This window comes from Plectropomus leopardus, chromosome 7 (assembly GCF_026936395.1).
Source record: "Plectropomus leopardus strain MGB_pleo_1.0 chromosome 7, ASM2693639v1, whole genome shotgun sequence".
Lineage (NCBI taxonomy): Eukaryota > Metazoa > Chordata > Actinopteri > Perciformes > Serranidae > Plectropomus > Plectropomus leopardus.
The window spans coordinates 27,753,295-27,772,781 of NC_142182.1; the positions used below are offsets into that span (position 1 = coordinate 27,753,295).

At 39.0% G+C, this 19,487-nt stretch overlaps 2 protein-coding genes across 2 annotated transcripts; one reads left to right on the plus strand and one right to left on the minus strand.

Moving 5' to 3' along the window:
- Window positions 1-754: 754 nt before the first annotated feature.
- On the plus strand, window positions 755-11,019 carry twf1a (twinfilin actin-binding protein 1a). The gene is made up of 9 exons (XM_042495612.2): window positions 755-895; window positions 2,816-2,896; window positions 3,054-3,232; window positions 4,495-4,590; window positions 4,773-4,877; window positions 7,480-7,605; window positions 8,582-8,732; window positions 8,874-8,989; window positions 9,796-11,019. Exons 1-9 carry the CDS (start codon window positions 871-873, stop codon window positions 9,961-9,963), a joined length of 1,047 nt encoding a protein of 348 aa, XP_042351546.1. The 5' UTR covers window positions 755-870; the 3' UTR covers window positions 9,964-11,019.
- A 1-nt stretch (window position 11,020) lies between these two features.
- On the minus strand, window positions 11,021-19,487 carry irak4 (interleukin-1 receptor-associated kinase 4). The gene is made up of 11 exons (XM_042495611.2): window positions 19,095-19,487; window positions 18,848-18,993; window positions 17,444-17,608; window positions 16,701-16,861; window positions 16,561-16,625; window positions 15,768-15,882; window positions 14,802-14,911; window positions 13,692-13,878; window positions 13,126-13,188; window positions 12,656-12,820; window positions 11,021-11,428 (listed from the first exon to the last, which is right to left on the minus strand). The coding sequence occupies exons 1-11, from the start codon at window positions 19,253-19,255 to the stop codon at window positions 11,366-11,368; spliced, it is 1,401 nt and encodes a 466-aa protein (XP_042351545.1). The 5' UTR covers window positions 19,256-19,487; the 3' UTR covers window positions 11,021-11,365.

A 19,487-nucleotide genomic window follows, 5' to 3' on the forward strand; every position in this document is an offset into this window, starting at 1 on the left:
TTGGTATATAAGTAGTGTAAATTCTTAAATTAATTTACCATTAAATACACTTATGTGCAACCAGTTGAAACACAGTGAAATAAAGGTTGTTTGTGTCCCTGATATCCGTAGCTGCAGTGGAGTTGCCTGCTTTGCCCACTTGGTAGTACTGCAAGGATACTAGTAATTGTAATAAATTTCAGTGGTGGTATTTACTGAAGTACTGTACTTTTGTACAATTGTACTGTACAATTTCGCAGTACTTGTACTTAACTGAGTATTTCTTTTTCAACTTCTACTCCACTGCATTTCAGTAAGGAATACTGAAGTTACTTTGCAGATTATGATTTTGCATACAAAATAAGTGATGAGCTTATAAAATATGATACCTTCATGCACCCAAAAGTGTATGAATTATTTATTATTGGCCCCTCATATACATGGAGCCCCTCATCAACCAGGGGCTACAACATGTTCATGCGCAACAATCCAAAAAATATAATAATGAAACAACTCTGAGATGGGCAATTCTGCTGCATAATGAGTTATTTTACTGTTGTTTATATTGATTTACATTTTCCTATAAGTTATTTACACTGTGGTAATGCTTGGCCTATTTTTACTAATTAAAAAGATATGAAAACTTCCTCTAAACCTGGTATTGTTATCATCACTACTGTTATATCAAAAAACGATTACAAATTAATTATATACATATATATAATAAATGTAAACAATAAATTGTGTCCAAAAATGTTTTACTGTGTCATGTGATTTTTATGTTGATGACGACAGACTCGGGCGGGGCTTCCTGATGTAGTCCATTTCCTGCTTCCCTGCCCTGGTTTCGCCTGAACAGCTGCATCAGCCCTTTATCCGACGAAAGACACAATGTCACATCAAACGGGCATTCAAGGTAGATGCTTTTCTCTGCTTTTAGTGTCTCTGTTGTCATGTGTTTTGCTGTGCGAGTGTGTGATTCCTGGGCGAGCTTTAAGCATTAATTCATTGCAACGAGAAGCTAGCGTCAAGTTAGCTAGCCACTCCTAGCTAGCTCTGAGCTACCGTGATGTGTGTGATCAGCGGTGCCCTGTTTAGGCACTTTTAGGACTATGACACATAATCCCTGAGTATTTAACCCGTTTTTCAGCCACACAAGTCACGGCTGCTCTATATTTTTGTGCACAATAGTGTGAAAGCTATTCATGCCTTAGTCTCTCAGCACAAAGCTTAAATCCTACGTTAGTTTAGCCTTGTAAATGGATGGGCGACGCCTTCATTTAAGCAGAACTGCTGGCCTGGTAGCCGGTGTTCCCATAAACATATGAATAGCGCTGGCAAAACCTGTACTGTGTTATTATACAGACTGACTTTAGGGCGTGACGTCCTGCTACATATGGCAGCACCGCAGAAATGTTTACAGTCTGTTTTGAGGTTAAACAACGTGCAAATTACGCGAGTTTATAAAAGACAGCAGGGTATAACCTGAGTGTGGACGTCTCTACTAACCCCATGTCAACGATTTGTCTATATATAAACTATAATAATCTTGATTTTGAATGTTCGATTGGTTGTATTTCTTACCCCCCCCTTCAAAATTAATCAAGTTACTCTACAGCAGACTTAAGTTTGTATGTCCTTTAAAACTGTAAAGGACTGTTCATTATGTTGTGGTGGTGCAAAAGGTGGAGGCATAACTATTTTTAAGAACTGGAGAGGGACCTAATTTTGTTATTTTGAGGAGCATACAAATGTAAATGGTTATATTTTGTATTTATTTTATTATCAGAAAAATTACACCATTCATTATAGCTGGACACTGAGACAGAAAAAACACATAGTCAAATCTGAGTGTAAAATAGTGATATTTTACTATTTAAAATATTTTTAATCCACATAACTTAACTTAAAATTTGGCTAAAAAAAACCTAACCAGCATACACGACAAGGGTGAAGAACCTAGGGTTTTTTTAAACTTCAGAATTTCGTCTCCAACTTAACACTTTCAAAACATACAAGGGTAAGTTTTCAAAATCTAACTTCTAAGTTATGTTGGACGGAGGGTCATGCATTTTCTGCCAGTCACTCAGTATGACTAAAGGAAAAAATATTTGTTGCCTTGGGGAGGGTAAACATTAGTGCAAAGTCTAATAAAAGCTCCAGGCTAATTAAAACTATTTCCTTTTAGATAAACTTGTACAGCTGACTAGATTATACATGTAGAGAAAAATCAAAGTGTGCAAAACCCTGTGAAAAAATGATTATCTAATGTATTATGGTACGGTATTTAACCACTTACCTTCCTCGTATTTTCAGTTTGACTTGTTCCCCAGCTTTGGCACAGTTTTTACAAAGGGAAACTGCACGGCCATTGTGGCTAAAATAGTCAATACATTGGTTTGAATGGGAATTCACCACCTGTTTTATTGTGCCTGAGTTTGGGGTCAAAGGTGGTCAGCCTTCAGTCACATGTTTACAACTAAGTAAAACCCAACAACATATTCTAAAGAAATATAGTATTTAAACTTGGTATCTTTTGTTGTCCAGTTATAGGACCAAAGACTTTCTAAACATTGCTGCTTAACAAAAAGTCTGTTAAAAGGCAAAATACAAGGGGTACTTGAAATATAAATGTTAATAAAGCCAAATTAGAAGGCAGTTATATATTTTTTATATGATGCCTTACATCTGGTTGTTTTCATTGGTTAGAGAGAATAAAAAGCTTTTAGGTGGGAACTTCTTCAGGGCTCAAAATGGTCATGTTAGCCAGGGTGCTGTTGTCAACCAAGCATGTGTTTAAAAGTAGGAGACTGACCCCTTGTCTGTCTTTTCTCAGCGGGTAATGATGTGAAGGATATCTTTGCCAGTGCCAAGAGTGGAGACGAATATCGAGTCATAAAGATCGTCATTGAGGATGGTAAGCGGCGTCTCAGAGTCCTGAAAATTGTTTACAGCTTCTCGTGCCAACAAAACACTTACACTTCTTCCCAAAGTTTTTACTGACAGAGAAATGTCAACATGATGAACAAATTCATGCACCGCTGAAATGTTTGTTGTACACATCTGCTTTCCAGAGCAGCTGACTGTGGGCGCCACCAAGAAAGCTTCAAAGAAGTGGGATCAGGAGTATGATTCCTTAGTGCAGCCTCTCCTCGAGGATGACATGCCCTGCTATATTGTGTACCGGCTGGACTCCACTAACAACCAGGGCTATGAGTGGATCTTCCTGGCCTGGACACCAGAAAGCTCTTCTGTAAGAAAACCAAGTGGCTTTAATAAAGAGCTTGACGGCATCTGTCCTTTTCTGCTATGAGTATCAGATGGGTGGCGTTACCACATCAAGGCAGCAATTCTTTGCAAGCTTGGTGAAAAGCTGGATGAATGTGGACAATAGTGTCCACATTTATTTCCTAACAAAGTCCTTGAAATGTAAACACAGGTAGATTATGGTGCTTTCCAAATAACATGGCGCTCCGTCTAAACCTCCCATCTCTGACTTAAAATTAACCTCAGTGGTTTTAGGTGCCAAAGGCTTATCTTGCTGTGTTGTTGCCTTGTCCTGCAAATGTGTGTTTTGCATTTGCAGTGTTCCCGTGTTACACAATGTCAACTACTTCATTGACATTTGGTTCCATTAAAACCTGATGATCCACTTGTGGGATAGAGTCACTGCAATTCAAAATAACCATGACAAAGAGGCACACAAATGTTGTTTCTGTAGCAGTGGGAAGAGGAATGTTGCAGGGAGACACCAGTGCCAAAATAAAGTGCCATGCAGGATATTTGTAGCTCTCTAACTGCATGGTGGAATTGAGCTGAAATTCACTTTCTGACAGCCATAACTGAGCTTAACATTCCTGCCGTCTCGCTCAAAGCACAGTGCTTCAGGTTGAGGCTTGTCTGGAAGTTGCAAAATACTTTCACAACCAGGACATGCTGCTACCTTGACTGAAATGGCCTAGTGTGTCTTCATTTGTAATTTTTGAATAGGGATGTCAGTTCAAATTTATTTATATAGCCTGAAGTTTAAAATATTTTTAAGTGCATTTAAAGGTAGTCTGTGGAGTTTTTGACCACTAGTAGTGCTGTATAGCAATGTTTTTTGTGAGTTTTCCAGTTTTTCTTGTCTTGTGTGTGTGTTTCCTTTTTTTTTGATCATTCTGTGCTAAATTCAAATATTTTGTGCGTCAGTGAACGCAGCACAGGCAGAACTCATCATGAGTTCTATTTACAAAAATAAAATTCATCATCCAACACAACTGCAATTATTTTCATAGCGTGAATGCTTCTTTTTCCATCCCATGTTGTCATTCAGTGCTTCTTGAAACAGTATAAAACAGTCATACCGGAACTAAAAGGAAAAGATCAATAAATTGACTTTAACGCTCCGAAACTGCCAGATTTAAGACCATCTTTATAATAAATCATGTAACATAATGACAAAATAGTGACACTGCTCCTTTAAAGTTTTCTAAATAATAAAGATTAACAAACATTTCCTCATATTCTCAACAGGTGCGACATAAAATGTTATATGCTGCTACCAGAGCCACACTGAAAAAAGAGTTTGGAGGCGGGCACATCAAGGATGAGATTTTCGGCACCATAAAGGTTGGTCTTACAACACCAATAGTTGAAGTGATGTGAAAACCTTGTTTATGCTTTCAAGCTTCAGTCACAAACCTTTGGAAACCTAACTGGAACAAGTTAAGCATCAGTCTTATACGTTTATGGGATGTGAGTCAGTCTGTACTGATATGTGACGTGTGAATGTGCTGATTTTTGCCCCTCAGGATGAAATGAGTCTCAGTGGATACAAGAAATATCTCATCTCGCAGGCTGCTCCCCAGCCCCTCACTGTTGCAGAGCAGGAACTGAGACAGATCAAACTAAATGAGGTACAGACACACACACACACAAGCACACACACAAGCACACATACAAGCACACAAACACAGACAAGTCTTTTGGATTTCATTTGATCGTCTAAGGGGAAATAATGTACTTCACTGTGCTTGTGTACACAGAGTCCACTGCCTGTTGACAAGTTGTATGGCTTGAATGTGTTCTGAATTGGGTGTGGATTAGCCTTGTTCTCTGTTTCACTTCTGAAATGGGATGACACTACGTCATCCTTACACTCGAGGCTTCAGTCTGGGGAAAAATAGCTTACCTCAGCCCACAGGAGTGTTCCTCCTGATCACATCTCCTGTGTGTGTGAGATGTAAATCCCGCCAGAAACAGTGTGGAGTATCAATGAAGGCTAGCGATGCATCCTTCCAAACAGCACAAGGTCAGCAGCAGTGCAAGTGTGCATATGCTTGCCCGGCAGTATCAACACAGTGCAAAGATGCTGATGCATTAGAACAGCAGGATGTTGGCAGAGATGAATCTATTAGGCTTGTACAGCACACAGCACATTGCTCCAAAAAAATCCTGTTTACAGTCATAAACGTGATTCAGCCTGTGCAACAAAGTGGTTAAAGAAGAGCTCTTTATGGGAGTTCACATCTATTATTTCCATGTTAAGAGAGGTACATGCAAATGTGGATGCTCGTGAGTACTTTGCAGTGATTCTGCAGAAGCAAAGGTGAGCAGTGTCATTGTGCTGTGCCTTTGTGATAAGATAAAGAAATACCGTAATACGATATCCACTGCTCGCTGCTAATGACGCCAGCAGTGTTTACTCTGCCGATGTGAAGGGCTTTAGGGCTATTCCAGATGGACTTCAGCAGACAGAAAGTCGAAAAACAGCCTCTGAAGTTTCACTTTTAAGACTTTGTTGGACCGTTTCTGTAAATGAACCCAAATGAACTGCTCTTCTTTTTTGGAGAAACTACCTATTCCAATTGCTGCTCTCCCAGCCTGCCACATAAACAAGAACTGTCTTTCTTACCATATATGGGAGTGCTTTGAGCCGCACACTCCCTCTTCAAAGTATGGTCAATTAAAAGCAGCAGAGCAAATAGGAAGTGAGGTTTGTGCTCGTCCCTCTTGACCAGCTGTTGAAGGAAGATAATATACCATTAATCTGTACCGCCTAGATGAAAAAGAGGCTTTGAAATATTTATCATTGCTGTGCCTTGGAGACTGCCTGACTTTTACTAAGCAGATGGATAAAAGACCCGCAATCCTTTTTGGTATGCGAGGTAGCTACATCGGAGGCTCAATCATGTTTGCACGGCATTTCATTTTGTGGGAACAAGGCTCTAAAAATAGATGCAATCCATCAGTGTAATCCCCCCCAGCATTTCCAGTTTTCTGTGTGATTTCGTGGAGGCGCCTTGTCACTGCCGATACAAGCACCTCATGTAATCATCATGCTCCAGCGCTCCAACTGCTTGTTGCTCTTTTAAACCTTTTGACTTTGCGGTGACTAAAATGAAGAATATTTGTTATTTCACTCCAACAAGTCATCAACATGAGTAGGAACCTGAAAGAACATTGATTTGTCCCCTCTCATGATTGAATTTAAAGACCCGAGCTGATTCCAGGAGGAATATTTTTACCGCTCATAACTTGTGATAGTCGGCATGATGACATAATGTCACCGGCATGATGATATAATGTGGCCATGTGGCATCTGGATGCATGTGTTTATGTTTGTAGGCACATTCTCGTGAACACAAACACGTTAGAAACCACAAACTGACTGTGTACTTCAGGTGCTCTTAATTAATTCAGTAATACATTATGGTTTGGAGCATGTTTCTGTATAAAATATGACTATTAATAAAAAATAAATAAAAAAAAACATTTTTGAAAGCCCATCCATCCATTTTCATCTGCTTATCCGAAGTTCGTTGGGACATCAGGCTAAGCAAGGTATTCCAAATGTCCCTCTCCCCAGCAACGTTTTCCAGCTCCTCTTGGGGTTCAGAAGCCCAGATGAGTTAAAAAATAAACTCTCCAGCGTGCTCTGGGTCTACCCTGGGGTCCCCTACCAGTAGGACATTGAGGATGTGAAGACGAAGCCTCAGGAGACATCCTGATTACACGCCTGAACCACCAAAACCAGCCCCTTTTGGTGAGAAGGAGCTCCCTCCAAATCTCTGAGCTCCTCACCCTGTCTCTAAGGCTGAGCCCAGCCACCCTACAGAGGAAACTCATGCTGGCCGCTTGTATCCATGATCTCATTCTTTGGTCTCTACCCAAAGCTCATGACCATAGGTGAGGGTTGAATGTAGATGGATCAGTACATCAAGAACTCGGCCTTGCAGCTTAGTTCCCTCTTCACCTCAACGGTCTGGCGTAGCGCCCACATCTCTGCTGACACCGTGCGCTCCATTTACAAGACCCTGAGATACTTCACTTGGGGCGGTAACTCACTCCCAACCTTTTTGAATGCACTCGCATAAATACCACCCATGTGTTATGTAAAGGCAAATGAAACATTTTTTTATCAGCCTTGTGAATGACCTCATCATAGTGACAATGATGGGAAAATAGAAAGCTAAAGTACCTTTGGTTTTTGTGTGTCTGTGTTTGTGTTGTGTTTAGGTGCAGACAGACATCAGTGTGGACACCAAGCTGCAGACTCTGCAGGGAGTGAACTTCCCTATTCACGAAGATGCTGTTGCAGCACTTGAAGGTTATAGGGACAAAAGACTCCACTACGTACAACTGGTGAGTCCTTAAGAGCAAGTCATTAGTAAGTAGGTGACCTTTACTTGATCAATAATTCCAATAAGCAAATCAATTTTTGGTCTTTCATTCTACTTTGTTAGGAGCGATAGAGATGTTTTTTGGTCAGGAGTTGTTTACAGGCTGAAACAATGAGTTACTCATTGATGCCAAAAAGCCTTTGTTTCCCTCATTGAAATTCAAAGGGTTCATGTCACAAGATCACATCAGTGCAAAGTACAAAGGAATAATTGTATCACTTTTGCTGCTTTGTCTCAGTTTGGCTTTTTGTCTGTTATCCTAAAAACTTTTCAAGACACCAGTATGTTTTGTTCTATTTATCCAGTGAAGGTTGACTGCTGAGCAGAACACCAGTAACTGACTACATTTACATGCACATAAACCTTATTCCAAAAAGGAAAATATTCCTGCTAAGCTGTTTACATGCAGCAGTGCATGCTCCAGCTGTCCAAACATGTTGTTTATCATGCTTGTGCCATTATGCTTCTTTGCATCAAAATAGGATTTCTGAATTTGTCCTCTTTCATCCTTGTGAACGCAGCCTCTCTCTTTCAAAACAAGGGGTATTTCTCCTTCTGACCTGAAATGTAGGCTTTTTTTGGGCATTCATTTCTGCTCCATTCTTACAGACTGTTGCAAATTGCAGTAAAAGCCCCAATTGTGACGCATATATGGAATGCACTCTATACATATCCATAGAATGCTATTAAACCCAAGAAATATCAGCATATCCCTCATTACATACATGTCTTAATCAGAAAATGCTACATTTGGAATAAGACCTAAGTTGGAATACGCAAACGCCGTTCACGTGACCTGTATAGAGTTTGTAATATTTTCATACTGTATTTGGAATAATAGTGGGATATTAGATGTTACAGACACCTTTGAGAGGGAGGGGAGATGGAATTCTAAGCTTGAGAGTAACCTTTTTTTTCTTTATTTCCAATGTCCACAGGAAATAGACTCTGATCAGGAGATAATCCGGTTGTGCAGCACTGAGCCAACAGAGGTGAAAGACTTGCCAATGAGAATCCCAAAAGATGCTCCACGCTACCACCTTTTCCGCTACAAACATTCCCACGAAGGCGACTACTTAGAGTCCACAGGTGAATAGATTTTCACAAGTCATTATGAACAGTTAACAAACCTCACTTATTTCTATACAGCTGTTTTTTTTATGCTGGTCTGAATATTGCTTTTGTCTGCTTTTGTCTGCTCTTCTAATTGTCCTTTTTTTAAATTTACAGTCTTCATTTATTCTATGCCCGGGTACAATTGTAGCATCCGAGACAGGATGATGTATTCCAGCTGCAAAAATAACTTTGTCGACATGGTGGAAAAAAATTTCCTGATTGAGAAAAAGGTGAGAAACTATCTATCATGATAAAAGACTGTCAACAGCAGACGAAACCGTGATCATTTTTGTCACAACCTTTAAGCCCCTGAAAACTTATTCCTAAAATGTATTTCTCCAAAATATAGAATATTAATGAATAAATAGGCAAGTTAAAATTCAGAAATAACATAATTCATCATTTATTAAGAGATTTACATCAGGACTAAGTGCCATGAATGGATTACTGCACTAGCCCTAATTTGTTACTCAGATGAACTGACTAGAAAGAAACACCAAAGGACCTCAAAGAGACACTGAAGGACCACAAAGACAAGCAAAGTTACTGCAAAGAGACACAAAACAACTACAAAGAGACAAAATAACAACAAGGAGAAACCAAATGACTACAAAGCAACACAAAATGATGTACAATTACCTGAAAATGAGAATTGTTATGTTTTCATTATCTTAGAATGAGTCATTTATTTTCACACAGGAAGCAGGTCCTTGTTCATGGAGATCGCCATTTTGTACAGCCCAGAACGGACATACCAAACATCGGTATTATATAGAGCCAGGTTATACTGGTTAAAGTGCTTTAAGTAGTGTTCTTACTGGTTTAAGAAGACGAGACCGCTGCAGATATTTTGGCTCCCTGTAAAAGCCTCCTGAACAATGAAAACTGAAGGAATCTTATCTGGATGTTCATGCTTGGCACATGAGAATTTCAGCTGGTTGCAGTCTAGTCCTTATAGCTAGATGCCACTAAATCCTACACTCAGCTCTTTGATTCTGCAGAGTTTATGTGCTCATTTTTTTTGTCTGTTTCCCAGCTGGAGATCGATAATGGGGATGACTTGACCAGTGATTACCTGTACGATGAGGTGCATCCCAAGCAGTATGCGCACAAGCAGGCCTTCGCTAAACCTAAAGGCCCTGCTGGGAATAGGGGTGGCCGCCGCATCACCCGCAGACCCGTAGACGAAGAGGAGGAAGATTAAACAGACCTCAGCACCCGACCACCACCTCCACCCCGAGCACGTTCCACAGTGGAACATTCCTGCATTTGGGGGAAATCATATTTGACACGCTTATTTAAAAGAATAAGACAACACCTTCAAATTCCCCCCCGAGTTCCCCCAGAGACCCAACTATGCACGCCAAGGACAACTGAGCAATGACACACATCAGAATTTCCATTTGTAGCTTGCCAAATGGAAGCATTTTCATATGTGTTAGTACAGTCACAACAATTAACTAACAATGATTCAAAGAAGCCCAAATAAAGTCAAGCTTTTTACATTGTTGCCAGCTCTGAGACTTTAAAAATGCCAGTGTGACTAATGTGAACTTGCGCCAATATGATAAAATCCCCCCACTTTGAGTTCACATTCTCGAATTCTTAACTTGCATTCCTTAAGTCTGTGTCAATTAATGTGTCCGTGTCTAATGTGTTGTACATTTGTCTCCTACTGTTTGCACAATGAGGTGCTCCAAAGCAGAAACGATATAATTATCCCACTTTGTGTCTATTGATTCATTTTAACAGTGCATTTTATATTGGAAAATTGACTTCTTTTTTGATATAACTGTGGTTTACATGAAAAATCATCTGCTGAGAAACTTATTTTTCTATGCAAGTGCTGTAAATGTACATATTGTAGCTGTGTGATGCTCTATGATTGGTCTGTTCTGGTGATTGTCTGTGTCGGTGAGGATCACAGTGGAAAGAACGGGCTTCCAGAAATATTACATCAATACATCTCAGATTTCACTAAGAGGAAGCTATTCAAACTCTGCTGGTTACCATACAAGAGGGCAGCCAAGCTTCTGGATGGGAAAGGGAATATGATTAGTACCTTGATCAAAATGTCGCCACATCCACTGGTCTGCTGATTAATATTAGGCAAACTACTAAGCTCACCTCATATTTGAAGGGGAAATCTTTTCCTTTATATTCCGTGTCATTCTAATAGAAAAAAAAAATCATGTTTGGTCTTATTTGTTTTCTTACAAATCTTTCTTTTAAAGAAGAAAAATAAAATATTTAAATCACACTTTCTCTTTTATTCATTTTATTCCTTCACAATAAAAAACATGATAAAAACACTGTGGCCAAAACTATTGCTTTCAAATATCACAGAATGCTGTAGAAAAAATAAGCTATAGCATTTTTTCAGGATCTGAAAATTATACATAAAGAATATTTTACAATGCCATTAAAAACATTTGCAGTTTATCATTACAGGAAAAATGTAATACAAAAATATACTTTTTATGCCAGACACAGCCAACAAGTAACATTAATTTCTGTAAAACTTGAGAAGGGTATGCATTTGTCAGTGTGTGCACCGTCGCTGGAGGAAGTGTCGACATCTTGTGTCCTTCCCGGGATGCTACATTTCACTCCTGTGCCTCAACAGCCAGTGAAATACTTTTGACAACTCCTTTGAGCTCCAGCAGGACCTATTAAAACAGATATTAATGTCAATAACTATAATACACGGTCTAAAGAGAAAATGACATTAACTTTTGCTTATTGGCATTTTCACATAAAGACTAAAACTTTCCATCAGATCCAGGAACAATTCAAATCTGAGAAAATTTGTCTTCCTCCAATTCTTCACAGTTGGATTCAAATCAGAGTTTTCGGATTCTTTGTGTCCTGACCTCGGTCAGTGAAGCCTACTTAACAATATACCTTCGCTTAATTAAGGCTAAATGGTAGCAATAGCGAGATATTCAATGGAAAAAAATATTTTTTGCTCTGTCGCTTATTGAAGAGACTGGAGGACTGCAGCTGTATGTATTTCTTCAAAAATACAGTTGCTTAGTCCCTTAAATCTGATGATGTTCTATTTTTCATCAACATCTCCCATGAAAAGATGTTGAGCCCACTAACAGGTTTACTCTGTGTATCCAAAGCCTGATCTGGATTATTCCTCCATTGTTTTCCAAAAACGATTAAGACGGATGAACCACATTGTTACTCTGGGTTACATTTTCTTATATTACGCGATGAACAAGGTCACTGTAGTTTATTTCACATTGATCCATCAAACACAGTCATGCGAACATGTATACATACATGTATAGCAAATCTATCAGCTGTAGATTTGCTATACATACCCACATAAGTGGGATCTTTCCAGCCATGAAACAGCTGTCTGCATCTTAAAATGTATGCAGGGCAGGGTCGTAAAGTGAAGAGGCAATGGTCCCTTCCCTACTTCCCGTCTTCTTGCTTAGACCACACCAATCTTCAAACTCAGCCTTAATTGTGATCTTGTGACTGCCTCTTGCACAGTTGTGACAAAATCTGTCCACAGACAGACAGATATATCAGCTATCATACTAAAATACTCAAAAAAGCTTCTGTGGTAGTTTCAATACTATTGGTGTCACCAGGACTACATTTAGGCATGATGACACACACACAGACTCAGGAGGTGAAAATATTACCAGCCATTGCAATATAACTGCTAGCATGGGGCTGATAGCCACAGAAAGGCTGGGGAAGTCAAAAAAATATTAATATTGGAACACAGAATCCAATTATGGTTTTGGTTGGTTCTTGGGATTTGTAAGGACTTCCTTCACCTGATGTATAAGTGCTCCCGGAGGTCATAATTCAGCTCAAGGTGACTCACAGAGAGTAATGCAAAAGCAAAACCACAATGGCTTAAACTGTACCTGCTTGATGACCGGTCGTCTGTTCTTCCTGTCATGGAGGCAGTTACAGGCCAAAGAGTAGATGCTCTCCACCTGACTCAGCTCCCAGTCTGTCATCTTTTTGTCCAGGAAGTCCTCAAGAGTCAGCTCCTCGTCTTCATCATCTATGTCATACCTCACCTCCATCTGGGAGATTGAGCGGGGGTAAAAATCACAGTACAGGTGACTGAAGACAGTGATGATTTGAGGAAAATATTGCTTAGTTGTCATATTTGTATTACTGACTTTATCATGCTGTATTTTAACAGCAGTTGAAGTTGCAGAACATGATCAGCACAGATAAAACTGGTTCAAATCTTTTCTTCTCCTTTCTTTAATGACTTCTAGCGGATAACAGGCCCTTACTAATTAAATGCAAAGTCTTTAATGAGCTGTAATCGTAAACTGTAGCCTGATGGATAGACAGTGAAAGCATCTTTTGTGCTGCTCACCAAGAACTGAGGCTCGCGGTTGTCATCAGCTGGCCGGAGTCCAGACAATATTTCTAACAACACCTGTAGATGGCAGAGAGATGGGGTTAATCACATGGCTCTGGACGACAGAAAACCTTTATTACTCCTCCGTGTGCCAGGTAGCTTTACAGACACTGTAGTGTTTCCACAGCTGTCCCAATAAGAAATATAAACTGCATATACTGCACTATATGGAAGGTCAGGCGGTTTCACACACTGCTGATCCAATAAATCAATCAACTGATGTCATACAAAGGATAATATGTTTGACATTTGAAGCCACTAATACAGTACAGCTGTGGCCCTTAACTGATGCTGTATTTTTAGTAGGAAATAATGACAGATGATACATAAAACAGTGCTCTATTTTTACAAATGGGAAGAAATGTATACTGTAATGTTTATGCCCTGCAATTATGTACGTGTCAGTACAGAGAGAGTGGGAGAACTGTGCACTCGAGTCAACTGCTGAGTAGCGTTTTATATTTTACATAACGGTTTCTCCTTTCCTGACATAAAATCCCCATCTGTGTGTGCGTGCCTACCACTCCAAAGCTGAAAACATCCGATTTTGGTGTGATCTCTCCCCTCAGCGCCTCAGGTGCCATGTATGCACGGGTACCCACAACCCTCTCCGTCATCATGGTTGTAGACGTCCGCTTGGCCGATGCTCTTGTCAGCCCAAAGTCTGAGATCTTTGTCACAAAATTTTCATCCAACAGGATATTTGCACTAACAACAGACAAGAGAAGTGGGCACTGTTATTCATCAAGTACATCTCATGAAGACTGAGTGTAAATTCACATCGGACTACTATAACCTGTCTGTGTTTTGTGTGTTTTACAAGGAATAAGCAGAGTTTGTATTTTACTAGAATTTACTGACGATCAAAATGTCGCCACATCCACTGGTCTGCTGATTAATATTAGGCAAACTACTAAGCTCACCTCATATTTGAAGGGGAAATCTTTTCCTTTATATTCCGTGTCATTCTAATAGAAAAAAAATCATGTTTGGTCTTATTTGTTTACATCTTGTGCTTGGGACGATATCCCAAGCACAAGATGTGCACAGGCATTTGTAATTCCACTCTAGGCAACACAGAAACCCTACACAGCACTGTTAGTGGTTATCTATCCATCTCACCATCTTTTTTTTTATTCTTCTAATAAATTTAAGCTTGCTTTTTCTGTGAATGTGTCTCCAGGCTATGTAGCAACATGCACCTCCTGCATCCTGATTGCTTGCCAGACTTTCATTTATAATTGTCAACGCAGCCGCCGTAATTTTTGATTGGGAGAGGCATCAACAAGCAAATAAAGAAAAAAAATCTAAGTACGGCCCTTAATCAACTAGATGCAGATTCACACAGGACTACTAATATCACACGACCAAAGAGTTATGCAAAGTAATTTGGAATTTGAACTTAAAACATTACAGATAGGACAGGATTAAGACTGGAGATGACCTCCACAAGTAGAGGTCCTCTGGTAGTACTAATTCTGTGAGAATGGGGTCTAAAAGAGCTATTAGTCAACGCATCTAACTCTCTGCAAAAACATGAACAAGTGTATTTCCTCAGAAGTTGAACAACCTATTTAAAAAAAGATAACTCTGAGGGCATTGATAATGAGGAAAGACAGCTCTTTATGTACCTTTTAACATCTCTGTGGACATGATGGTTGCTGTGCAGATATTCCAAACCTTTTGCTGTCCCCTCAGCTATCAAGCATCTCTGTCGCCAAGAGAGTGGGGGGCTTCCCCCCTGAAAGGACAAAAAGCATTCATCACATTATCTGTGTAAAAGCACAACCTTGTACAGATTAAGGCCCACTTTTGATTGTTAAAAAATGCCAATGACCACCTTCCCAAATAAATGATAAAGAAAAAACAAACACATGACAAAAAAGGAGAATTAATAGACTCAGAATAAACATGTGTTATGCCACTGTCAGCTGTTAATGTTGTGATAACTTTCTGTTGTGCCTGAGTCTGTGCCTTTCTCTTCAGAAATATTCATCCGTGCGCTTTGTGTTTTAGTTTCTCCGGAGCTTTGAAGGCTCTGGTGCCTCATTTGACAGGATTTCACCACATTTAACACACTATCATGAATCTCACTTTAATGCATTCAGAGTCACATTTTTAAACCACATGTTTTTAAGCTTTTACTGCCGCAGGGTTGTCTCCCAAATCACTTTTCAGTTTTAAAACCAATCCATTTTGTGCTACCGCATTGCAGCAAACGTTATCTACAGCAGCTAACAGTGGCAAAACATTTTGTCTCTACCTGTTGATGTGTATATGTATGGAGGATGAAAAATGACTTAAATATTATCAAATAAATAACAGTAACAAAATAAACATGAATAAATATATATCAAAAAAGATAAATGTATTCTTAAATAAAAACTGAGATGTAGAAATGTAATTGTACATCAATGTAGACATACATGTTAAATATTTATTAATATCCAATATCAGCTTCACTATTTTTATATATTGCATTTATTTTTTCTTGTATCTATCTATTTATTTAATTTATTTGTTTATTCATTATTATTATTATTATTATTATTATTGATACTTAAGTCATTTTTCCCCTTAGTATAGTTGGTGCTTACCAAGCAAGCTAGTCGATCAAGCAAAGAACCATTGGCCATTAGGGCATACACCAAACATGGGTGCTGTCCATCACAGGAAAATCCAACCATGTCAACCAGGTTCTCATGTTTCAACCTGCGGAACAAAAAGTCAAATCAAACCAGACCTGTATTTGCAAATAGATCAATCTATGTTGGGCTTAAAGAAATTCTTTGACATGCTGGGGAATACCCTTGTTTGCTTGCTTGCTGACAGAAACAAACCCCATCAATGCACAAAAAGAAGTTACAATGAAGTATTTACGTTGATGGTTTGACCCAGATCTGTATCAACCAAATACATTCATCCTCCAATCAGAGATTACAATTACTGAGTGAAAGTAACTATTAAATCTGAAGGTATCTGTTGATCCCCAGGTTACTACAGGCAGTTTTTCCAAAAACACGTTTAAAGGTGCAGTATGTAATTCTGGACAAAGATGGTCGACTGTTGAATCCCATTAGCAGGTTATCAAATAATGACCGTTCTCATTCCCATTAATAATTATTCGTGCTTTGAATTGGTGGTTCGGTCCAACTACCATCCCAAAGCGTCAATGTTTGACGAGCTGGGAATATCAATCAATCCTTCCCCAGAAATCCATACTGCATCTTTAATGCTTTCGCTCTCTCAAGTTCCATTACTTTGATTAAGATGTCTGCTTCAGAAACAGCTTGTCTACTCTAGCTAATAATACATGCAGATTATGAGATGCCTGTGAGTCACTCAAAACCAACCCGATGAAGAAGGACATAGAAAAAAGACTGAACATACGCTTGCAGAGTTTGGATCTCTTGGTTGAACTGAACTTGCAGCTCGTCCAGGGAGACATCATCCATCTAAATGAGACAATATTTCGCGTTGTGATTTGTCTGCAAAAGTATGTGACTTGGCATGAAAATGTGTTCACTTACAGGAGTGAGCTTTTTCACTGCAACAGCTTTGTCATTGAGGAGACCTCTGTACACAGTGCCAAAGCCTCCCTCTCCGATTCTGCTGCCGCCGTCTGATATGGGACGGTCATCGAAGTTGCCTGTTATCCTCATGAGCTCATTGTACAAGAAACTGGAGAAACCTAGTGAGGGTCACACAGAAAAATCATATTTACTTGAGTGGTCAAGGCCCATTTGCTGCCATCTGCTGGTCAATTTTGTAAAATCACAACATTTCATAGAGGCAGCATTATTTCCTTTTTCCTTCAGCAGAGATCAAGATGCCAGGTACTTCATACTGGTGAAATGTCTACATTAACAATATACATTTACAGTTAAAATCTATGAGTACTTCTGATTATTTCCAGTTTATTCTGCTTTATAGCTCTACTTCACAACAATTCAGAGGGAAATACTGTATTTTTTTTAACTTCTTTATATTTCTTTTACAGCTACTATTTATATTTCGGTAGTAGTCCAAACATGCACATTAGGTTATCAAAACAAAAGTTAAGGTTTTCAGCTCAAAATAACATTTTGTTTATTGCCTTATGATTTACAATTTCCTCTCTAACACAGATCAATACAAAGGACTATATGCATGATAAAAGTCATAGTATACTTCCTTCTCTACAGGTTACTGCATTAACTGAACTCATAAAAAAATCGTATTAAAATGTGGTTTAACTCAGTTTAAAAAAAAAAGAAAAAGAAAGTGAAACCACCTGTGTAGCTTGTTTCACTGCTCTCCAGTAGAATCTGTGGCTGTAGCTCAGGACTGTCAGGTGGCGGCCGTGTTTCCATCTCTTCCAGTAGTCTAGTGGGAAGGGCGCTGTTTGTCTCAACAGCTGCAGAGACATGCTGTGGTTCTGGTAAGACAGCTTCTTCATCTGTGAGTGGAACAAAGAAAAAATATCTAGTTAAGTTATTTTATAATATAATGATATGATTCTGAGTTTGACATTTGTGCATTATCAGATTGTAATGCACAGACACAAAGAAATAATGTGTTTCATAGGAAGCATGCAGTAGATTTCTGTGTACATGTGCAGTAGTTTATTTTTCCCTCTTTTGGGTTGTATGGAAATTACTTGATTTTTGTTTTAATCTTGACTGTCAACTACTGCAAGTCTTTTTTTTTCTGTGTGGTATCATCGTATGCCATCATAGTCCTATATAAAACAGATAATTTCATGACACAAAAATAAGTCTGTTCCCTTTGGTAAATGTTGATGTTCTGCATCTGAGAATTTTTCACTGTTTTTCTGCGGTCAGTTATTAAAGCTACAAAAATTAGTACCAGTAAAGTTTGACAAATCCATTTGGTATTAAGTACCCCATGCTGTTGTAGTTTTGCATCTCATTTCCCAGGGATCACTCGAGTTTTAAAGTAGTGTGGTCCATATTCAGGGATGGGTCAGAATAATTTGAAATTATTGAACACAAATTCAATGACATTTTTGTAATTCGTTGGTGGGTAATACAATCCGTTGAATTATAAAAACAAATCAATCTAATCTGATTACTTTAGGATTAAGCCAAAATCAAGCATCGGAAATATCACACCTTCTGAATAAATAAATGACATAAAATAGCAACAAAGTAGGACAATTGTAAAAGAAACCTTATCTATCATATGCATGATTCATGACTCCATAGAACATTAGTTACAATAAAAAGGGTAATAGTAATGGTATATGTAAATGTATAATAATTTCTCATTTTTTTGAAATTCTATTACATAATCCCAATTAAATGAAATCTGCTAGTACCTAACCCTGGCCTGCACATATAAGCCTACAACAGCGAATGTGTCTACTTCCCAGTAGACCACAGATGTGAAATGTTAAAATCTGGTATGAACTAAGCTTCTCTTTCCTTTGTATGACATTAATCTTTTTTTGTACATGACAAAATAAATTTGATCAAACTCAACCTTATATTTCATAAACGCTCAATGAGTTACTGTGCTCTCTTGCTCAACATACCAGACAAATGTATCTAATTTTCTGACCAACATGAAAAAATATATAAAAATGGGACATTGTAAAACTGTTTAAATGAGGATGATGTGGGTGTTATTGTGTCCATTGACTGTATATAGGGTTAAAGGTATTTTTCAGTCATACCAGGCAGCAGGAGACTGGCAGCAGCCAGTAACTTGTGACTCTTCAAAATGTCCACCAGTTCCCCCACTGTGCTGTTGGTGGTCCCCCAGTCAGCCAGCAGCTCCACTGTGGGACTTTTACCCTGTGCAACAAGCCCTTCAAACCTCCTGAGTCACACACAGTTGATAGACAGGTGGATAAATACATATTAGTATTCTCGACCTAAATTAAAACGGTACATACAGGAGCGTGTCCGCATACCACCCACCTGACATGCTGCTGCGAGTACCTGAGCCCCCCTCCCGGCTTCCGTATGGAGACAATAACATCCCTCCACCTGTCTTGAGGGTCCAGAAAGTCGGACAACTTGCGAAGTAAACTGTAACTAAGGTGGCGGATGTAAGTAGCGGAAGTTACCGAATTATTCATTGTACGACTAAACTAAATCTACGTGTTTCTCTTTCTACGACACAACCAGAGGTTATGTTTTAACTGACCGTTATAATGACATGGCGTAGCAGCTAACAGGACGTGTGTAAATTATCCGCCATTGGGTGCACCCGTTAAAGAAGAACATTAGCAAGCAGTCATTTAGCTCATAGTGGAGTAAAATGTGTCTTTCCGTTGTTGAGCAACTTCCCTAAACGTAACACAGCAGGCC